The sequence below is a fragment of the Talpa europaea genome (genome assembly GCF_964194135.1).
Source record: "Talpa europaea genome assembly, chromosome: 1".
Taxonomy (NCBI): domain Eukaryota; kingdom Metazoa; phylum Chordata; class Mammalia; order Eulipotyphla; family Talpidae; genus Talpa; species Talpa europaea.
In genome coordinates this window covers 79,163,490-79,185,628 of record NC_140073.1, presented here as the reverse complement: position 1 = coordinate 79,185,628, position 22,139 = coordinate 79,163,490, and the positions used below count along the sequence as shown (strand labels likewise).

General features: G+C 39.3%; 1 protein-coding gene across 1 annotated transcript in view; it reads right to left on the bottom strand.

Annotated features, from left to right (window-relative positions):
• The window catches only part of MGAT5 (alpha-1,6-mannosylglycoprotein 6-beta-N-acetylglucosaminyltransferase), a 196,558-nt gene that overhangs the window by 84,585 nt on the left and 89,834 nt on the right, over nt 1-22,139 (bottom strand). Inside the window, exons 8-9 of the mRNA XM_084255260.1 lie at nt 19,359-19,493; nt 12,768-12,901 (exon numbers count right to left, since the gene is read on the bottom strand). Coding sequence (XP_084111386.1) covers nt 12,768-12,901; nt 19,359-19,493 — 269 coding nt within the window. The remainder of the gene's footprint in view (nt 1-12,767; nt 12,902-19,358; nt 19,494-22,139) is intronic.

Sequence of the window (22,139 nt, the reverse complement as noted above, 5' to 3'; positions counted from 1 at the left end):
TATAAACTGAAGGGGATTTCCTAGAATACTGATCTTAAAATAACAGGATTTTTTTCTTATTAATAAAGTATTATTTTAAGCACTTTGGAAACATCTATTTAAAAATGATTACAAATCAGCTTGATGAAATCAGTTTCCTGAGATCACAGGATGACTTCTTTTAAGAACTACTATTAGTTTAGCTTGAATAATTCACTCAATGACAAATGTTTTAGAGAACTCTTTCTATAAGCCAGGTGATAAGCTAGGGGTTCATGGATTACAACGTAAAGATGAGTTTCTGTCCTCATGGATCTTACTAACTACTGAATATATGAGGTGTACATTATAACTATCAAGCAGTATAATGCCCCCTTTTAAAACGTAATTTTAAAAAAATGTTACGTCAAATCAACCCTTCTCTTTTAATTGCAAAATCTCCAAGGCCTGTTTTTCCTACCTTTAAGTCCTAAACATCTCTAAGTGCAAATATTCATTTTTAACAGGTTGTCTGTCGGCCTTTAACCACAGCAGGCCCTACAGAGCTGGGGACTCTCAGGCCACCCTGTTACCAGGAGCAGAATCCCCAGAACAGGTCTGGGCTGCCCTCTAGCACCAAGTCCTAAAATGTCAATTTCTCAAAAATCCATCACAATACATTCACCTTCCCTCCTCTTCACTGCTCTTTGTTCTGGCCTCATCAATTCTTATTGAGATTTCTGCAATAAGTAAGTTTTATTTTTCCCTAAACAGAAATGGTTTTATTGGTTTTCCTGGTTATAGTAGAACTATATTCTCAGTGTAAGACCTTTTAGATAATAGAACAAGACATAGCAAAGAAAAATGTCACCTATCATCTTCCCACCTAGCAATACTAGTGGACTTTTCTTCTAGGTTTCTAGATCTGTTTTCATCTCAAATCAAAATTGGATCCTACTTACCTACTCTTTTGTGGACTCTCTTTTTCAGTTATACAATGTGCCACTGGGACCTCTCTGAGTTAATAACCACAGCTCATCACTGCTTGTTAAAGCAGCACAATACCTCAGTGCTGGAGCTCCTTCCATTATATGGGATGCCCTGTGGTTCTGGTCTGCCAGCATTGCTTTGTGGAACTAACTACCCATCCTGTTCCATGCAGGAGGTTGGACTGGTGTCCATGCTGTCCTCTTGTCTCACTCCACTCCCCCTGCCTCAACAGGACTCCACCTGACTCAGGCTCAGCAACAGGTTTAATACCTAATACCCCAAAGTCACAGTTGCTCCATGACTTTCTGCTCCATGACTTTCACTACCTTGGCAGGGTGGAAGTAAGGAGCTACAGATGTCATCTGTGTGCTCATTTGAGAACAGCCTTCTGAGAACTGCCAAACCAGAAACACCCAAAACTGAGATAGGAGAATGAAGATATCCCCTGCTCTGCTGAAAGCTGGTTTCAACAGTTTCTGTGACAAGAGCCAACAAACTACTGAGATCAAGCCAATTTCACAGAAATTCTAATACACCCTACCGTAAGACATTTAGGATGTTTCCAATTCTTGACTATTTAAATCAACAGCATACATTATTATATCTCATCAACTCTGCACTGGAATTTTAAGTATCTCTCTACCTACCACCCTGCCCTATCTGATCTCTCTGTTTACTATGGGTCACTTGACAAAGTCTTATTGAAACAAACACGTGATTATGACAGCTGCCCGCTGAAAATCCTCACCTTCAGGATGAGGCAGGTCACTGTTCCTTCAATACCTCTGCTTTAGACTGACCTACCCAGAGATTTTAGATATAATTTTTTCCATCTTATCTCATGCTGGCTTAATTCTGACCACTACTTCCTCCTCCTTTTAAGTCTCAGCTCCCCTAACCTCCCAGTTGTGGGTTCCCTTATTGCTTAAATTTGAGAAAGTACCCCACCTCTGCTCTTAGACTATGAGGAGCCCTTATCTCACAGTGCTATCTCCTCTAAAACCAATATGCTAGCACCTTGAGGCCTGAACCATGTTTTATGTATTTCCTAGAACCCAGAGCACAGTAGGAATTGGGCAAATATTTTTTGAATGTATCATTGTTTAGATCAAGGATAAATGCTTAATTAACTGGTGTAACTAACTTTGTAGGTAGATGTACCACATAGCAGAGACCATGCCTGAACTACTGCCAACATCATACTCTTTACACAAAGTTCCAAAATAAAGAACAAAGCTCACTCTTCTTACAACTAATTACCAGGCAAACACCTCACCTAGGTTCTATCCCCAGAACCTACCTCAGGCCTGGCATTCAGTAAGTGATATACTGAACCGACAAATTAACATAACTTTTTACCTAGGTTGCAAAATTGGAAAGAATGGAAACAAATCAGTGACGCAGACTTTTAAAACAATATTATCACCGGTTTCTAAAAACTCACTCTTATTCAACATCTGGACATGCACTGAGCACTTAGTATGAGCCAAGCAATAACTTAGGTGTTAAGGACATACCAGGTGAACAAGACAAAAATGAAGCAAACTCCCTTCACTGAGCTTATATTCATTCAATGGGAAGACAGGCAGCAATGTAAATGAACAAAAAATTCAGTATTATAATAAAAAGAAACACGATTGGTTTGGTGCCCAATATTGAACTCTAGTTAATCTCAGAACAACTACGTTTAAATATTCTTTAATGCACTTTTTGAAAAGATAGACTGAAGGAGAGAAAACAGATTGATCGAGATCTAGGAGCAAACCGTTAATTGTACAGCCTAGGTTGCATGTTTATATGCACATTTCTTTCACCCTTTTCATGTATTTGAAAAATATTTTAGCAAATCAAGGAAGAATTTGGGCCACTATCATATTTGTGCTGTTGATGCTGATTCTGATGACAACCAAACTGAAAAACCTTTATTGAAAAAATGAAGTCACACAATAAATAATCTCTTTTTAAAACTGTACATAGTGATGTCATATTTTGAATTTTACCTAACGTGATTTTTTTCAAATGGTTGTAAGGTTAGGCTTTTTTTTTTTTTTTTTTTTTTTAAAGATTTATTTACTTATACAAGCACTGGGTACAGTCAGAAGCGCGGGAGGGTGAGAAAATTCACCAGAGCCAGAGCGGGAAACAGAGCCGACAGATTGACTAAGTACACTGCTGAGGGGAGCAGCAGGCGGCAGGAGAGGTCTGCGCGCCATGTGGGACCCTCACTGGTGGCCGGGGATCGAACCTGCACTGGCGAGTCTGCGGGCAGCTTCGCAGCCGAGCGCTCAACTGCTGTACCACCAGGGAAGGCCCGAGGTTAGGCTTTTTGAAGAGGAATGTTGAGATACAGGCTAGGGAAACTATTACATACAGTTGAGTTGAGAAGATGAATGCCTGAATTGTTGACAGAAGGTACACCAGAGTACATTTTTCAAGTGTCAAAAAGCAATTTAGGAGGGAATGGACTCCTCAGGAGAACATCACCCCTGAAGGCCAAGACTCAGACTGAAGGAACTGCAAGGCTGATCCTATTACTCACTGATCTGCACAGAAGTAAAAGGCAAGAGTCCTCCTGGTCCAAGTTAAGGGCCATAAAAGGCAGTCTGAATCACAAGTAACTCCTTTGCTTGTCAAGCCCTAAAAATAAACTTGTACATGGAAGCAAATGATCCTTAGCTAAGCCAAGAGGTTTGTCATTTGCATGAAAGGGAACTGACTCATTTCAAACATTCCTCCTCTGACAGGCAAAATTTTTGGCTTATAAGCTACTATTCCAATCTAATCATGCAAATAAACATGGGCATGAGCCCATGCATCTTGGAGAGATGCAAAGAGTCAAAATATCACTGACAACAACCAGTATGGTTTGAATAATTTCTGAAAGACCAATTACATGAATACGTTCTCGGGAAGACAGGTGAGTAGCATGAGGCCACTGGCCTCCTGAAAAGTCTACAATGTTCAATTTCTACAACACTTCTTTACCTTTCTACTCTGTTGTATGTACAAAACAAGCAAGCAAACAAAAAAACCCTGAACATTATCATTCAATTTATTTTAATCAGTCAGTGTTTTCTGAATGCCTACTATGTTGTTCAAGGTGTTGGGAATTTTTATAATGAATAAAACAGACAAAACTCTTACTAATATATAATCTCAGATTCCAAGGGAGGTAAAAAGAAAATAAGCAAAAGTAAGTGAAGCATAAATGTTGGTGGTAATAGGGAACTAAATCAGGGAAGGGGCACAGAAAGTTGGAGGAGAAAGAGCTACATTTTAAAAGGTGGTGGGACAGGTTAAGTATCTCAAAGAAGAAACATTTGAGTTATCTCCTCAGTTTTATTTTGAGAATATGAAAGATTCAGAAAGAATGTTCTAGAAGGCGGAACAATCAATACAAAGTCTTCCCAAGAAACAGGGAGGGAAAACTTTCTGGAGGTTATGATAACCTCTCTGAAGGATGAACAGGAGGATGGGGGCAAGAGAGGGAGGGCAATAAAGGAGCTTTCAGAAACAGGCATAGTAGATGCAACAGACTGAATGTGAGAAAGAGCTTGGCACCCTGAATGACATATAAAAGCTAAGAGAGGCCAAGAGGCGCCAAATAGTGTAGGAATCACGATCAGAGTAAGGATCTAGGAAATGTTGGGTCTTAGTGAATCGATTTTCCTTAAAGTGTCCCATGATGCAGGAAGGCATTTTTCTGGGACAGGAGAGAACAGGATCAGGCAGGCATCTTTCAGCACCTACCAGCACATCCTAGGGAAAGAAACCTGCTTGCTTTGTTGCTACCAGAGTTCCAATGAATTCTAGTTTGGATCATGTGTCCATAGTTGTAAGCCTCTAGTTCTCCCAACTGTCAACCAGGAGTGATGGGTCAGCCTACCCTTGCTCTCATGTCCTCTGGAGAGGGCAAGTGGGGGTTTGGGAGCTTTGTGTTCTAAAGCCCTGGTCACTACAATGTATTTTATTATTCCCACACACTGATGGGAAATATCTGACTAGGAACAATTTGCCTGCTGTGCAATTATAAGTTCTGATCTGTTGGTCTACGGGAACTAAAATAGAGAACTAAGGTTACCTACAAGTTTCCAAGGGGTCAGAGGGATGGCTACTGAGCAATGAGGTGGAAAGTCAGAAGAAATTCTGCTATCCAGCACTAAAGAGGATTTTCTTCCTTATGCAGATAAAGAAAATGGTATAGACAGCTCCAGAGAAAAAGATATGGTTTCTTTCTGAATGGCTGAGCCTGGAGGTCAGGTGGAAGAGATCAGACTCCCCAGTTCAATAAATCCTGTATTTAATGCCTCGCCAAGGTCATCCTCCCAGTGTGCCCAGGGCAGTGGCTCTCTAAGCGCAGTCTTTGGACCTGAGACTTGTGAGAAATGCAAAAGCTTGCGCCCAGCCATACCTGTTGAATCAGAGATTCTAGGGATGGGGTGAGCAGTCAGTTTTAACAAGCCCTCCAGAGGATTTTTAATGCACATCTCTCTGAAGTTAGAGAGCCACTCACCTTCGGGAAAGGAAGAACTAGAGGACTGTGACAGTGCAGGGTTCAAAACCCAGCCGTGCCAGTTACTATCTTGGACAGGTTATTTTAAACCTCTGAGACTACTATGCTTATATTTTAAAGCCTGTTTCTTGAATAACAGGGACTAAAGGACATTATACAGGTTATTTTAAACCTCTGAGACTACTATGCTTATATTTTAAAGCCTGTTTCTTGAATAACAGGGACTAAAGGACATTATACATATCAAGGCTAGGTACAAAGCTGGTGGTCATAATTAAAGATGTGGCTTTCCTATGCCCCTCTATCCTACCCAATGCTAATCCTAGCTTGATGAACTGCCACTTGTCCTGATTAGCTCTTCACCTATAGCCACTCAACAGGGCAAGACCATTCTCTCCAATGCTTGTACAGCAGGTCCTCAAATAAAAAAGCTTTGTTCAACACTATTTCCATATAACAACAACAGTCCTGGTCAATGTCAAAGGAAATGACATTATTCAAGGACCTGCTTTTGTTATGTGTCATTTCACTCAAGTTGGTTTCCAAAAACCTATCAATGATGTTAAGTAAAGGCTTACTGTACCATGATTCTTAAAAGAGAGAGAACATTAGAAATGAACAAGCATTATCAACTAAAAAGACTTTGGAGAATTAGATAACTTTATGTTACAATTAACATGGAGGTCATGGTGTGAGGCGTTCACTCTGCTGCACTGCTTTCCTTTCCATTAATTTGTCCAGGCAATGGGTTTTGTCAGCTTTCTGTTTTTTCCTCTTCTTCATAAACTTCAACTCTAGCCCACATCAGCTCCTCACTGTGAGTAAGGGTGACCATATCCCTGGTGTGCCAGGGATAGTGGGTCTTTCTAAGATGCAGCTCATTCTTTATGAAAGTGGACAAGTTGCAGAAGAACTGGTCACTGTGAAGTAACACTTTTAAATAACACCTCCAGAAATGAGTAATTTAACAAACAGGATGTGCTTCTTTTACTTCTATGTTGAAGTTTTCTCTGTCCCATTCATGGGGTCAGTAAAGACATGACAGAGCTTTGTTTTTGCTAACATGCCTAATAAGCTTTTTTTACTCATAAAAAAGTAAATTTCTGGACAGCAGCCACCCAGGTATTCCATAGAATCTGGCACCTGGTAGGCAGGTAGGAGACATGCACTAAACAAGGGGATAAAAATCAGCCACCAAGTAACTTTTCCAATCTAAGTCTTGAATTCACTTGCATCATGGAATCAGCACAGGAACTCAGGCTTAGTCACTTCTTCAGCCTTTGCTGAGGAACACCTTATGGGGATTTGGAAGGAAGGAAAGGGGTTGGAAGTAAAATGTGAGGGTTCTAAACTAATAGCCTCCAGAATTCTCTATCTGTTCTTCACACACCTCCACTGCAGCGCCCTGTCTTTTCTGCCCCAAATTTCCACATATAAAAAGAAACAATGACTATTTCCCGGACTATAACGACAGAATGTGGGCACCCAGAAGGTAAATTCTTAGTTTCCTTCATACTAAGAACAATAATCAAATCACTGCAGGTATTCAACAAACAAAGCAAATAAATTAGACAAACAGGCTTTCTTTAGAGAATAAGGAAGAATTCTGTGATAGTGACATGAATAGTGAGGTTGTAACTGAAACTTTTCAACTACAAGATATAAATGCACATCTGAGATGAAACATGCTTGAAACTAGGAATGGAAAATCTGATAATCTCTGCTATTCATATGATCAGCTGTAGTCTCCAGGGAAAGAGAGAGAAAATGCTCAATTAGATAAAGATGTTTTACCACTGCTGATGTTTGTACATAAGCCAGATGACGTTGTAAAACAGGGAGTCATCCAAACAATCTGAATAAAGGGTAACTCAAGGAGCAACTGCAGCGTCTTATTTTCCCTTGTAAATGGTATAAGTAAATGCCTTCTCTATTTTGTTTTTCTTCACAATTTCTTTCACTCATTTATTAAGAAAAAAAAAAAAGAGATTGTCTTTAGGAGTTATAACAAGCAACGGGCACACTAAAGGCCTCAAGCTGAAATAATGCCTAAATAAAGAGTCAAACCAAGTCCCTGGTTAGTGCAGAGAAGCAGCAAGTAATTCTTAATATGAAAGAACAAAACTATTCCAAAGTAAACACAAATTAGGGACTTGCCACTTGATGGACTTTAAAATATCCTTGGACATGATGATTTTAAAAGCAGGACCCTAAAAAAGTTGTGCATATTAGTATGTATGTTACAACCATAGAAAAATGAACCCATGAAAAAATAATGTTTATATTAGGGCATGAAAGCCTTTCTTTATGAGGAGAGGCTTTCCCTATTTTTGTAATTGGGTTATATTTCTTCTGAAGTTTGAATGGAAAGATGGGGGAAGTCATTTAGTTTTCAAGGAAAAAAAATAAAATTTTGCTATCAGAGTTATGTGAAGGCAAGGATGGAGAAAAATCTAGCAGCACCTTCAGAGACCAGCAGGTTGCCTGGTGAGGCTGAGGTCAACATCTGGCCCTGGAAAAAGATTTAGAGCAGTGGGGGAGTGCAGGGGACCCAAAGCCTGAGAGCCAAATGTCAAGGTTCTTGAATGCGCTACTATGCACTTTGGATCTGACTTCATGGGCAAAAGTAAGACACCACAACGTTTGAAGAAGAATAGCTTGGGCCAAGCTGAGCTTTAAAGAGCTGGCTCTGGTGGCAGGAACCAGGCCTAGTGCCAGCTCAGAGGTGGTGCTAGAGTGGCTAAGTAGTCAAAGCAGGAGGAGGCAGGAATCACCAGACTTAGCTTCCTGGAAAGAACCATCACTCAGCAGATCTACTCAAATGGACTTGGTGTTGACTGATCACTCGACCCCTGTAGAAGCTGCTTGGATAGCCCACGTATAAGAAAATACCCTATTATACACAGAATCCACACAAAGCATAATTCCAGGGAACTATTGAGATTTGGGAAAAATAATAAATCAAGACTTTTCAAATGGTAGAAAATACCACGAACTTAGTGAAAAATGAGTTAGAGAAGAAAGAGAATCAACCTTAAAGAGAAATAGACGCTGAATATGTGAGCGCAAACACACTCTGGTTAGCAGTATCTCATTTCACTGCTCCACAGGCCTCATCAGTGGCATGTTCTCCTCTTGATTTATTCCTCTACCTGGCCCTAAATGCCCTTCCTCATCTCTCTCCACTCATGCAGGATGCTGCTAAAGCTCATTATTGAAGAAGACTTGATTCCCCAAATACAACACTTATTCACTGTACATCCCATCAATAGCAGTCTAAGTACACCCTCAATTCATGTGCATATTTATGCATCAATTATATGATTACTATCAGCTTGCATATTAGTCACAGATTTGTTTCATTTTTTTTAAAAAAATGAATAAAAATAACTTCTGACATTTTCTTTTTATACCCAAAGGAATGATCATCCCCTTTAGAACACTAGAATAGCCCACATTTACCCCAAGGGTAAAAGGATGGAAGATTCTCTGGGCAAAACCTGGCTGGACTGGACCCCAGCCCCTTGTCAGGTAGGAAGGGACCCTCCCTTAAGATGTGGACAGGATCTGGGAAGAAGGTATAGGTGTGATTTTTTGCTGCACATTCTCTAGCCTTGACATACCTCAACATGATCAAGGTCTCAAACTACTTCATTTCCACATTTCTTCCATCCAGTCTTATCCAAGAGGAAGGTTTCCATCAACCTGTTACTTGATGGACTTACGCCAATTGATGATCCTTGCCTTGTTCCACTATCTCATCAGGAGTTTTAAAATGCTGATTTTCGAGTTCTTCATCCCTTTTGCATTTATTAGCTATGATTTCTCTATGATTAATAACTTTCTCTCATCAACTACTTGATTATCTTTAAATACAATGTGTGCTAGAAAGGCAGGGCCAAAGCTCGATTCTTTTCATTATTTTTCAGAGTAATGAAGTGATGTTTTAGAAACATGATTTTGTGGGGTTGTTTGTTTGGATGAACATTCTGGACTCATGGACTACTTTCCTTTGGTTTTAGTCCACTTAAGTCATAATTTTTTGATGTTCAAATTACCCCCACTTGGGCTCTAAACCCTTTAATTCATCTTGCTTATTTTACCTAATTCTATTGATCTTTCTTAACGTCCTTGCTTTCTGGCATGGCAAGATGTTTTCTGCCCAGGACCTGCAATTGGCTATTTAATCTTTGTGAACATTAAGATTCAGACCGCTACTTAAATGAGGTTGAGAGGCAAGAGAGTACCCATGCATGCATGATCAGCAGACTGCAGAACCCACCATACCTAGTGTATGCCAGTTTCCTTTTCCAGTGGAGCTTAGGAAGTGGTCTGCCAGAAGTTATACAGGTTAGTGTGGGGTGAGAATCAGGGCACATGCACATGGATCTCACTACAAACCTACTCGTCTGCCTATTCTTCTGGGGGTTTGTTTCCCAGTAAACCCTGTTTATTCCTTTAATAACTGATTGCTTTTGTTGGAGATTAATACCTAGCAGGAGGTTCCTTTTTTGTGGGAAAGCTATTTAGGGAATCTCAACCCCAGTGCTAAGGATACTCATTGCTACTGTGTTGTTTTTACTTTTGATGCTTTTCAAAGTGCATAGATAGGAAACATTTTCTTTTTAAGAAATGAAATAAATTCATGTTGATATTTCCTATCCAAGCTGAAGATTACATAGTCTTGACTTAAATTCTTTAAGTGTTCCTCCTTCCTTGTATACTGACATCTTGTTTCCATTGGTATACTTGTAATGGTTTCAATAAGAGTATTTCCCATCATGAGTGTATGGTCCGAAGACTGTTTTAAAGTTAGCAGAAATAGTTATTGGTGAGAGATAAACACCAACCTGGTATCATTAGAATTGTTCCACTTTTTTCAACCTGTTTTCAATTTTTAGTCAATGTGTTCTTATTTTTCACTTTTCTATTTAAGTGTTATGAAACAGTGTTACACAGTTCCAATGTCAAAATAAGAGGCTTCTAACATCTAATATCTATCCCTGACTCTGCACATCCCTTGTGCAGGGGCAATAATATTTATTCATTTATTTATTCTTACATTATTTCTTTTGAATTCACAAGCAAAAATCACAAACATAGACACATATTCCTCCGCAAGCAAACTTCTGGGTTCTTGCTAACCTGATACTTGGGACATGTATCTTGGTGCAGTTTTAAAATAAATTTCTATTACTGAGTGGGGCTAACATGTTTTTATGTGTTGCAGGCAATATATTTCTTTTTCTTAGCAATTGCTAATGGTTTTTGCCCATTTTATTGCTGGAGAGTGCAAATTTTTCTTGTTAATCTTAGGATGCCATATTAGTGCTAATAATGTTCAGTGATAGAATTTGCTTATAGTGTTATTTATTAATGTTGTTTTGCCATAAAAGTTGTTTAAGACACTCAAATGTATCGATTTACACCCCCTCCCCGATCCCACCCAATTCCTGCTGAATTCTAAGTCAGGAAGTTTATCCCCTTTCCAGGTTAGCAGGAATTATTGGGTTGTTGGAAAAGTCATGACACATTTTTGCTTATAAACATAGAAAAACTAGGTCATGACTTTTCTGACAACCCAATAATTCATACTTTCATCCTTAGGCACATTTAAGGCAGTGAATTTCTTTCAATTCACTCAATCAACATTGCTAAATTTTTCCATCCATGGAAACAAGATATGTTTATTAGGAATCTAAATTCTGACATTCTAAGAGAACTTTCTATGTTCAGGAAAAGCCTCCTGTTTTGACTGCCTTGAAACAGGCAAATACCATCTGGTGGAAGGCATGCATACACCATGTCTTTTAGCCAGTTGTTGCCATTTTGGGCCCAGCTAACATTTTACTTCATTTGACATATCACAGAGATCACTTCTGAGCCTATTTTGGACCATTCATCACAATCCCTCAAAGTTACACAGCAAAATCAAACCAAGAGCCAACTCTAAATGTACTTCATCAAGGTGATCAGGCATCTGTCACCCAACATGCCCTGTATTAGCCTGTCCCTTGAACTGTACCCCAGGGGCTGGCTGCAATAGTAGGACAATAAAAGTCGAGGGAAAATAATAATCATGTTTACAATGCATACAGTACTTCTCATTAATCTCTCTGAACTATGGACATTTAAATGCAAAGCGAGTTTTAGAATCAGTCCCTTACCTATGGTAACCATTTTGAACTACCCTTCACAACCCAAGGATTAGTCTAATGTGCTTGCTCTGACATTTAGTGAACTTGACAAAAGGGACATCTTCTGGTGGCTGCATGCAGGGGGAGGGGTAGCTATACAGGTTAAGGTGCAGCAGGAGTCTAGTGGGTCTTAATTCAGTAAAGGAAAGAGAATCATACCTCAGATATCAGATATTAAATGGAAACCTCTAGATTTACATTTCTGATGATTTAGGAAAATGGGAATTCTCCACTTGAGCATCAAAATGAACTGTATAACCTATGGGATCTTTCACTTCCAGAAGAGGACTTTACCTCATCACCAACGTCTATTGACTTAAAATATAAGTTTATTTTTGGCACAAGTGTTATAAAATTTGATATATGGTGACACAGTCCTCAGCTAATTATAAGTGTAATGACACTAACAGCAGGTAAACTGATAACAGTGATAAGTGATGGATATGGGGAAAGCACAATATAGAAACAGAAAAATGCTAAGAAACTACTTGAGGCCAGTTAGCACAACATCTTTTAGTGTGTCCACTGTATCACTTTGTATGTCATGTCGTAAAATAGTCACTGCTATTGTCAACAATGACTGCTACTGTCAACAAGGTAAGATTTAATTATTAATGACCATAATAAATGGTCAATAAAGTATGATTTTAAATAGTTCCATTTAAAAAAGTTCAACTTTTTCTTTACAAAGTTCAATGCTGAGATAATTGAGACTTAATGTTGGAAACTGTATGGATGTGCAAGACCTCATTCCTCATCAACAATCCAGTGGATCCTAAACAGCATCTGGGTGGCAGGAGCACATTTAGTATTTAGTGCCAGCCAATCCAAAGTCTACCCAAATTCCTTTCCCAAAAGGCTTCTAGAGATACTACATATTGAGCATTTTTCCTCCAGAACATTTTTAAGGCATTTCACAAAATGATCACATGACCTTTTAATCCCAATTGGGGGAAAAAAAAAAACTCAGTTCCTCGCAAGGGCAAGGTTTAATGGCACATAGCACTGCAGCTAAGGGCCCACAGACTCACAACCCACCTAATTTTCCTTCCTAACTCTCTCCGTGGTGGCATTTTTGGAAAGTAGAGAAGAAACATGAATATACTCACGGAACATGGTATAGAATTGCTGTGGGTTCAGATTCCATTTGCCCCAGGGGGTCTTGTGGCCTTTTGACTGGGCATAGTTAGCGTGGTTAAACTCTGGCTCGGTGCCAAATGAATCTAGGACTCGGAGCATACACCTGAAAGAGAGAAGTTTTGTGGGTAAAACTATAACCTTTGGCCCCAAAGCTCACAGAGTAAAAGCTCTAACCCCTCCACAGGGACTTCCAAAAATGGACAAATCCTTTTCAATAATGCTACTGGGTGGGCCTCCCCAGTGGCACAACGGGATGAGTGCCAGGCTGTGAAGCTGTCCACAGCCTCTCCAGCATGAGTTAGATTCCCAGCCAGCCAGGGAAAAACCAACATGGCGTGGCAGAACTCTCCTGTCTCGCCCACTGCTCCCCTCAGCAGTGTCTTTGGTCTGTCTGCCTGTTCTGTTCCCTGCTCTGTCTCTGGTGAATGCTCTCAACCTCCCATGCCTCTGACCTGTACCCCAGTTCTTGTATAAATAAAATAAATCTTAATAAAATATATAAATAAAAATAAAACAATGCTATAATAATGGGTGGTATTGCGAGATCTTTAGAATACCTTGTATAACAAACATCTCCCATGTGGCTCCCATGTGGCTTATCAGCTGGAGTCATCACACAAGAGACAAAATTTGCTTCAGATAATTTGACTAATCAAGGAAGACTAATCAAATACCAGTGAAACACAGTTCCATATAAGCTGGAACTGCAGACTCCCATGCTCACTGATGCACCTCTAGCCAGGTGCCTAACAGACAGTTGCTGAGGAGGAAAAGAACTACCATTTTTACAGGTTGCTATAACCTTGTTGTTGATGATGATCCTGAAATTCATATGCTGAATGCTCAACTCCAAAGGTGATGGTATTAACAGATGGGACTTTTGGGGGGTGATTAGATCATTTGGGTAGTCCCCAGAATGGGACTGGTGCCCTGATATAAAAGATTCAACAGAGCTCCCTAGCTCCTTCTGTTTATGAGGCTACAACTAGAAGTCTGTGGCCTAGAAGAGAGACATTACCCAGACCGGCTGAAACCCTGAGCTGGGATTTCCAGATTCCAAAACTGTGAGCAATAAATGTATGATATTCTTTGGGTACATTCCTCGGAGTGGAATTGCTGGGTCATATGGAAGCTCCATTTTTAGTAGTTTGAGGAACCTCCCCACAGCTTTCCATAGTGATCTACCCAAAGAACATGAAAACATTAATTCAAAATGATACCTACACCCCTATGCTTATTGCGGTACTATTTACAATAGGTAAGATATGGAATAACCCAAATGCCCACAAATAGATGACTGGATCAAGAAGATGTTGTATATATACACATTGGAATATTACTCAGCTATCAAAAAAGATAAACTCATGCCATTCACAGCAACATGGATGGAGCTGGAAGGGATTATAATCAGTGAAATAAGCCAGAAAGAAAAAGAAAGATATAAGATGGTTTAACTTATAGAAAGAATATAGGGAAACCAAATAAGGGATCAGGAAAAAATAATTATGACAAACAAAATTAACAGGCAACTATAAATCAGACATTCTGCAGGAGATGGGGAGGGAGAGGAATCAAAACAGGGGAGGAAGAGCACAAGGGAATATGGTGATGGTGCAGGGGTGAATTGGTGGTGGGAATTTTAGGCAGACTACACTTGAGAAGAGAAAGCATACGTTGTACAAAAAGGAAGAGTGATGTAAGGTAACTTGTTACCTCAACCTAAGGGACTAAAATGGAGGTCTTATCTCACTTAAAGCACATGGCAAGCCTGTCATTTTCAACAACCATGCAACATTTTTATCAACTAGAATGATTATGTGAGAGCAGATAAGACTTAAGACTCTCATTCAATAGGCAGTGGTTATATCTATGTAATACAGTAACTTAACATTATTACCTTCTCCCAGAGCCAAAGAATTGAAATGAAAAGTGTGTCATTGACTGTTCTACCAAAGCCTTAGAATAGGGTTAATCTACCCAAATCTGGTTTACTTCCATTTTTGTCAGGCCTATGAGCTAAGAATAAGTCTTTATGTTTTAAATGGTAAAAAAGGAGAATATTTTGTGAAATAGTCTTTACATAAAATTATATGAAATTCAATGATCAGAATTCAAAAATAACAATCTTACTTGAACACAGGCTCACCCAGCTGTGTGCACATAGGCTATAGCTGCTTTCACATAGAAACAATGAAATGCAGTAGCTGCAAAACACACCAAATGGCCTGAAAAGCATTAAATATTTACCATCTGGCCCTTGAAAGAAAAGGCGTGCTGACCACTGCCTTAGTGTACACAAAGAATGACTAATAATTAGAAAGGAATCACACCAACGAGAGTATCGACTCATTTTGGTTACATTCATTACATCACCAATTCCCCAAACACTGATGTACATTTACCTCATGACTCCACGGTAGAAACAACACTACATTCGGTTGCTATGTATTAATGCTTCTAAGTTCCTTTATTGGACCAATAAGCATAAAAACAAAGGTAAAAGACCACATTTTAGAATCAGATGACAGCAATGACCTTGGTATCCTGATTCAGTTTATGTCTTCCTTTCCCCATTACTATGAAGTCATTTTTTCAGCTTTTTACTTTCACATCAATGTGCAATTCAGAAAAAAAAAAAAAAATGCAAACACCCAATTGGATTTTCCAGGAAGAGCAATAGTCAATCGCCATTTTAGTGTGATGATTTTTCTCATCAGAGACCACCGCCTTATCTATCCAGATAAGGAAGGGGAGAGAAAGCAAAGGGGAAGGAGGAGGGCGGGGCCACCAGAAACTCGCCATCATCACAGTGACGATTTTCACAGTGTCAGCCAGAACGTGTCTTTAGCTGGCAGTCAATGGCAGGCAGAAAAAGCAGCGCACAGTCCAGGAAAAAGAAAGCTGGGACCAAAGGAACTGACTGAAGCTTGCTTTGCCTACTCTTGCATAGCCCAGAGTATTCCTTTTCTTAATAAAATAATCTCATTTCTTAGCTTATTTTTTTTCCTTTTAAAATGAGACACAAAACCAACTGGTTGAATCCAATATATTTTCTTCTGAGAAAGATGGCAATGTCCAGAGAGCAGCAAGGATGACAGTGGCAGTTCTGTGGAAGGTCACTGTTCAGGGAGGCGGGGATAGAACCGGCACTGCAGAGGCTGCCGACATCCTCACAGTGCTGTGCTCAACCGCCTGTGCCACCAGGGAGGCCCTAATTTTTTTCAGTCTTATCTAGATTTGTTTTATAAAGAGGCAGGACACTGGGGAGGCTGAACATTAGTTTCCCTTCTTCGATCACTTTCCACATTTGTGTACCCTGGAACTCTGTGTTGTTAATATCAATGCCATTCCACTAACATCTTTTATGTGTCTGTAGCATCAGCCACAGACTGATAACTTAGAAAGATATTTGCCTTGCTACCCGAGGCAACTGGCCTCCCCCTAAGAAGGATGCAGCAGCAGTGCCAAATAACTCCTGAAAAAGCCTCTTTGCTATAAGCCACACCATTAGAGATGGATGCTCACCAAGTCCTTGTCAGGACATACTTTCTCATTTGAAGCATGATGCAAAACCTGGACTATCTTCCATTATCTACACCTCACTCTCCTGTGTGTCCTCAATGGTCAGCAAATGCCTACCATCAGGCAGAACGGAGATAAGCTTTGCAATCCATCATAGTGTACAAGTCATATATAGTTTTTAATTAATCTTTACTTACATTTTGAGGGGGGTCCCTACACAAATTGGACAGAAATTACAAAGATTTTTCTAAGATCAAAAGTATTTAAGGATTAGCTTTTAAATGAAAATTCATAGGATAACTTTGCATGTAATGGGATTCACAATAGTCACATTACCCAAGGTGAATACGGAAAGACCTGACATTTTCTAATCTGCGAAAGGGAAAGAAATGGGCAAGAAATTTTGTAGAGTTCCGCCTGATCCTTTGATGAAATCATAGCAGCATGCCACAAAGGCTGAAGGGCTAAAGTACCTCCAGACCTCCTGCTAGCCAATGTTACTAACATAGATGATCTATCAAAGAAAGGAAAAGCAATAAACATTACACTCGTCCCAAACCCCCCTCTGAGATGGAGCCTTTCTATTCGACAAGAATCAAATACCAATCAACAGTGACCATTTTAATAATGAAATTGTCCTTTTTAATTGACCTAAACACTACCGCTGAGACTATTTTTCCATCCAGACAGGCCTTCTGAATGGCGGGGGTATGTAAGTCTGGCGATTTCTGTAATGCCTGGTTCCTTTTGTACATTTATCAGATGCCTGTCATTCTCAAAATGCCAGAAAACAGCAGCTCTGCTTTTCTTTTCTAACACTCTTAACGAAAAAGAAAAAAGTCTGTTTACTTATACTGCTTTTTAACCAAGAAGAAAATGTATTTCTACATAACTGAGAGTGAATGTGAAATGCAAAGGCCTATGATTCATGAAGATTACAAGCAAAATACTAACCAAAACCCAGGAAATAACTGAAGCAGAAGGGGCACTGCGATTCCGGCCCAAGCCAAGATTTTTCTTTGCCTTTTTATAAAACTATATCGAAAGCAAATGAAAAGTGCAGGTCTTGTCTCAATCAACCATTTTCCTTTGTCCACCAGAGTTTCACTGTCCAGTGAGAAAATCATTGGTACTGAAAAGAAAATTCAACTAAAAATGAGCATTGCCCTCACTCTGTATTTCTGAGACTATTCTCAATATTTTGAATTTTTATTTCTCTCAAATGTCTAAAGGATTTCCAATCTGACTTAAACTTGCAGGCTAGAGTTTATTATTATTATTAGTTTATGATTATTAGAGTTTATGATTATTAGCTCAGGTCACTAAGAGTGCACTTATTGGTTATTAGAATGACATATCAAAAGATCTCTATAACTAAAAACAATAAAAAAGAAATACTTGGGAGAATTTCCAAGTTGTACTAATTGAAAGATCTACAGTGTAGACTTTTAGGAAGGTCAAACTGCAGGCCAATACGTACTATAAGTTGATAGATGGTACTAACTTCATAATTTTTACACAAGTTCATGTCTCACTGACACTGCTAAATAAAATCTGATGCTTATTTAGATATATTTACCTTTGAATTTCATTGGAAACTTTTATAGGCCATAAATATGGTATTAACTGCAATAAACAGAAGATAACCAAAAATGTGTTTTACTCTTCTTCTGAAAGTATTATCAGATTCTACTGAAGGCAGAGACTTACTTTCATTTCGTTAGAAACAAATGCAAGTATTAAAATAAGTATTGAAGACACCGCAACATCAAACAAAGTCTTTTTCAGAGAGAATGAAAGAATTTCAGAGAGAATGAAAGAATAAAGAATAAACTTCATGATATCATTCAGTGCTATTTAGTGCCACATAAAATCATTTCAAATATTAAATCATGGTTCTAAAGACACACTCAGGAAAGGAGCAAGAGTTATTCTTCCATAACAGAAAGACTGGACAGAGAGGCTCATGCACGCTAGTCATACTGTTACAGGGTTTACTCTCTGAAGGGTAGAGCTGAGTGGGGAGGAGAAGCTGAAGAAGAGAGGGAGAAGAGTCTTGCAGATGAGATATGGAGAAGACATATAAAATAGAGACGCATGTGAAAAAGTCATATTTGCTTCTCGGCTTTGGATTTGGGGAACACGGACAGAGACGAATGAAGTCAAGAGCTATAGAAACACTCGGAAGAGATGTGGGTGAGGAGCTGTGAGGAGGCTGACAATGGCAGCTTTTACCTTGATTTGGACCTTGATTTTGCTCCTTTCCTTTTTGCCTCGCCCCTGCTACCCTTTTCCATGGTTCCCCACCATAAGGTGCCTTAGACTTGTGGCATGCTTTGAAGCCTTAGTGGCTCTGCTTTGGGCCAGCCCTGTTTGGCTGGGCATTTACCCAGGAGGGGATGGGTAACTATGGGTGTTTCACTGGGAAACTATTATCCTTTCTTTTCTTCTCTCTTGATACACAATGATCCTATTACAGTTCTTTCCTAGTCAAGTTCATTCACAGGAAGAGTTTGCTTTGTCTTTATGTGGCGGATGGCAGAACTCAATACTAAGTATGAGGCTTATTGAAAAAAACACAAGGCCCAAGAATTCAGACGTTATTCCCAGCTTTATCTCCTAAAAATGATAAGAATTGTGATGAGGGGAAGGGGGAGAGAAATGAATCATCATCTCAACCTAGAAAATATAAGAAATGGCACTGTCCATATTTTATCAAAATCATTACTTGATTAAAGAGATGAGATTGGTGTAGGCATACTGAGAGGGATGTGAAATACTAAGGAGGTTAAAAAAAAAAAAAAGAGGCTGGGCCCTTGTTTTCTATTCTTAAAAGAAATCAATGAAGATAATGAATAGCCCTTGAAAGTAAAAACTCACCATAGACAATCAGAATTTCAATTAGGAATGAGAAACATACTCCACACGGTTCAAAAAATAAGCTTTTTTTGATAAGCTTTTCAACCTACAACAACATAAACCTTACTTTTTTTTTTAATTTAAGTGCTAAAATCTTAAGAACAGCATGCAGTACTTACTGGTAATGAACCCAAGATGGTCCAAGAGTTTTCTTGAATTGAGCGAGTCCTACAATATCAATATAAATGAGCTCAACAATTTTGTCTCCTACAGTTGGGCAGCCTGATCGGTTTCCTACAACCTTCTTCATTATTCTAGAGAAAGGGCAGAAGAGAAAAGAAACCATTTACTTCAATGTACTACACACAGCAACTTTAATAGCCAAATAAACATACTAAGAATCCTTATCAGAGAGGATGGCATAGCTGTTCTCAATCTGCTACCTATACAAATTATGCCTACCCATCAAGGCCCATTCAGAGAACTTATTCTGAGTCTTGCAAACCCACATGGTGGTGTATAAACACAGCCTTTGAAGGCAGGGAGATACGGGTCTGAATCTGTTCCTACTATAGCAGCTACGAGATTTTAGATAAATTACTAACCTCTCTGCAACTTTCCTCATCCTCAACAAATCCCCGAGAAACAAAAAATCATAAATGATACCAGCTTCTCAGAAATTCTTCCAGAGGCTAAACAAGGTGCTGAAAAAAAAGTGTCTCATGTACAGATTTCCCATTGACTATCAGCATTCTCCCACAGAGCCTGTTCTTATTACTTCAGCCCTTATGAACCTCCTGAATGTCTTCAATTTCCAGTCTCTACAGTATAAACTTCTTTACATACTGTCTTGTACTATTTCCTGATTTTTTTTCCTTAGGTCAAAATTTCCCCTTTCTACCAAATTGTACATCAAAACTGGTACTATGGTTTCCATCTCCACACCCATTCATTCATTCATCCATCCATCCATCCATCCATCCATCCATCCATCCATCCATCCATCCATCCATCACTGCCTTTGTCCTCAAAGCCATCATACTTCACTATACACCAGCTTCACATGTGGGAATAAATAACTGAACAGAAATGCCATTCACCCAGACATGGGTCATCAGTGATGACACTTGCTGGTGCTCGCATTCTATTTAACATTCCTTCACCAAATTGTGGACATCCTAGTCCAGAAGACGAGAGTCTTGACTCCACTGCCACCACTTTACGCATCTTTCTCTTCTCTGGGTTTCTGAAAAAGCTAGGCTCTGGAGAACCTATTTTTTCCCCACAAGAATTCAATTTTTGTTCTATATAGTAACTATTTCTATCTTTTCAGGCTACCATTCTCTGTCTATCTATGCTGTCATTGTAGAATGAAAACAGTCATAAGCAATACATTAGAAATGGGTGTGGCTGTGTTCCCAGGAAGCTTTATTAACAAAAAACAGGCAGAGGACTGGATTTGGTCTGTGGAGCCATACTCTGCTGACTTCTGGCCCACCCTACTATTCAGTGGTTCCCAAATTTGTCTGCAAATTGAGATTACCTAGGAGACATCAAAAGATATCTGTGTCATCCCCAAAGGTTGTGATTTAAGTAGTCTGATACATGACCTGGGCTTTGGAAGTCTATAAAGACCCCTAAGGGATTCTAATGTACATCTAAGTTCAGGATCTACTGTTATAAGTTGCTTCCCCAACTATCTTCTTCAATAAAATACATCTGACTTTGTCATCAGTGTTTAAAGAACAGTGTGACTTCATCTTGACCACCAAATTAAGTCTTTGACTGCTAGACTCCTAATATGGCTGCTCTGACCTCCCTAGGGAGCAACTGTACTTGGTGCTTTCATTTGCTTAGCCACCTACCCATTCATCCATTTATCCATTCATCCATCCAGGGAATCATCCCTTTTTTCCTTTTTTCAGTAAAGAGTTGAACACTCACTGTGTGCTAGGCACTATTCTACGTGCATAATAAGCTGTAGTTATGGACAACACTCAATAGTTTCTGCAATCCTTGTGCTTACATTCTAGCAGCCACACCTCAATTAGTACTAATCACATTGTAATTAGTATAATTATTATGTATTAGTTGTAATTATCAAAAGATTGGCATCTCCTTGACCACATGTGGTCCCCTCTGTGTATCCCATATCAGGAACTAGCCCACAGAAAGCACTGGAAGAATGACTGCTGAATGTATGAAAGCATCTACTTCATTGGTCATATACCCAATGTGTTTCAAAGGAGACAAGAGTAGGGCTGACAAGAGGCAGCAAGCTAAAGGGACAAGGGTGGTGAGTAAGGATTCAGCAGCCCTCACGTTATCTAGATCTGAAAGAAGCAATATAGTACAGTGGGTAAGAACACAGGCTTTGAAGTCAGACAGACACAGAGCCCAAATCCTAGTTCTCCTATGTATTCTCCATGTGACCTGAAAACTCATCTTGGGCTTGAACTTCAGTTTCATCTTTACAATACAGAGATCAATAGCACCTACTTCCACATTTGCCCTAAGAACTAAATAACATAAAATATGTAATGCATTTAGTATCTGGACATATTAACTATTCAACAGGTGTCAGCTGTTCCTTATCACCAATATTGTGTCATAATAGTTGTTGATACTACTCTTGCAACTGAAGTCAGTGTCATGGTTTAGGCATATGGAAACCTATCCATCAGTGACAGCTGGTATTATCATACTGCTATTACTACTTTTATCACAACACTTCCTCCAATCAGGTTTCAGACTCCAACTTAACACAAGTGACTTCTCCATCTTTAGAATGTTCATTCAAGGTATTTCTTCTAGAACATTTGACATATTACAACATGGTAACTAGGCTGTTGGGCAGAAAGTCTCTTGGGCAATTATCCAAAGGAGTAAAGGGAATTTAGGCATTCCTGCTTTGCCAGCTGTGTCAATCTAAAAAGGATTAGGAGGGGGGTAGAGCCAGA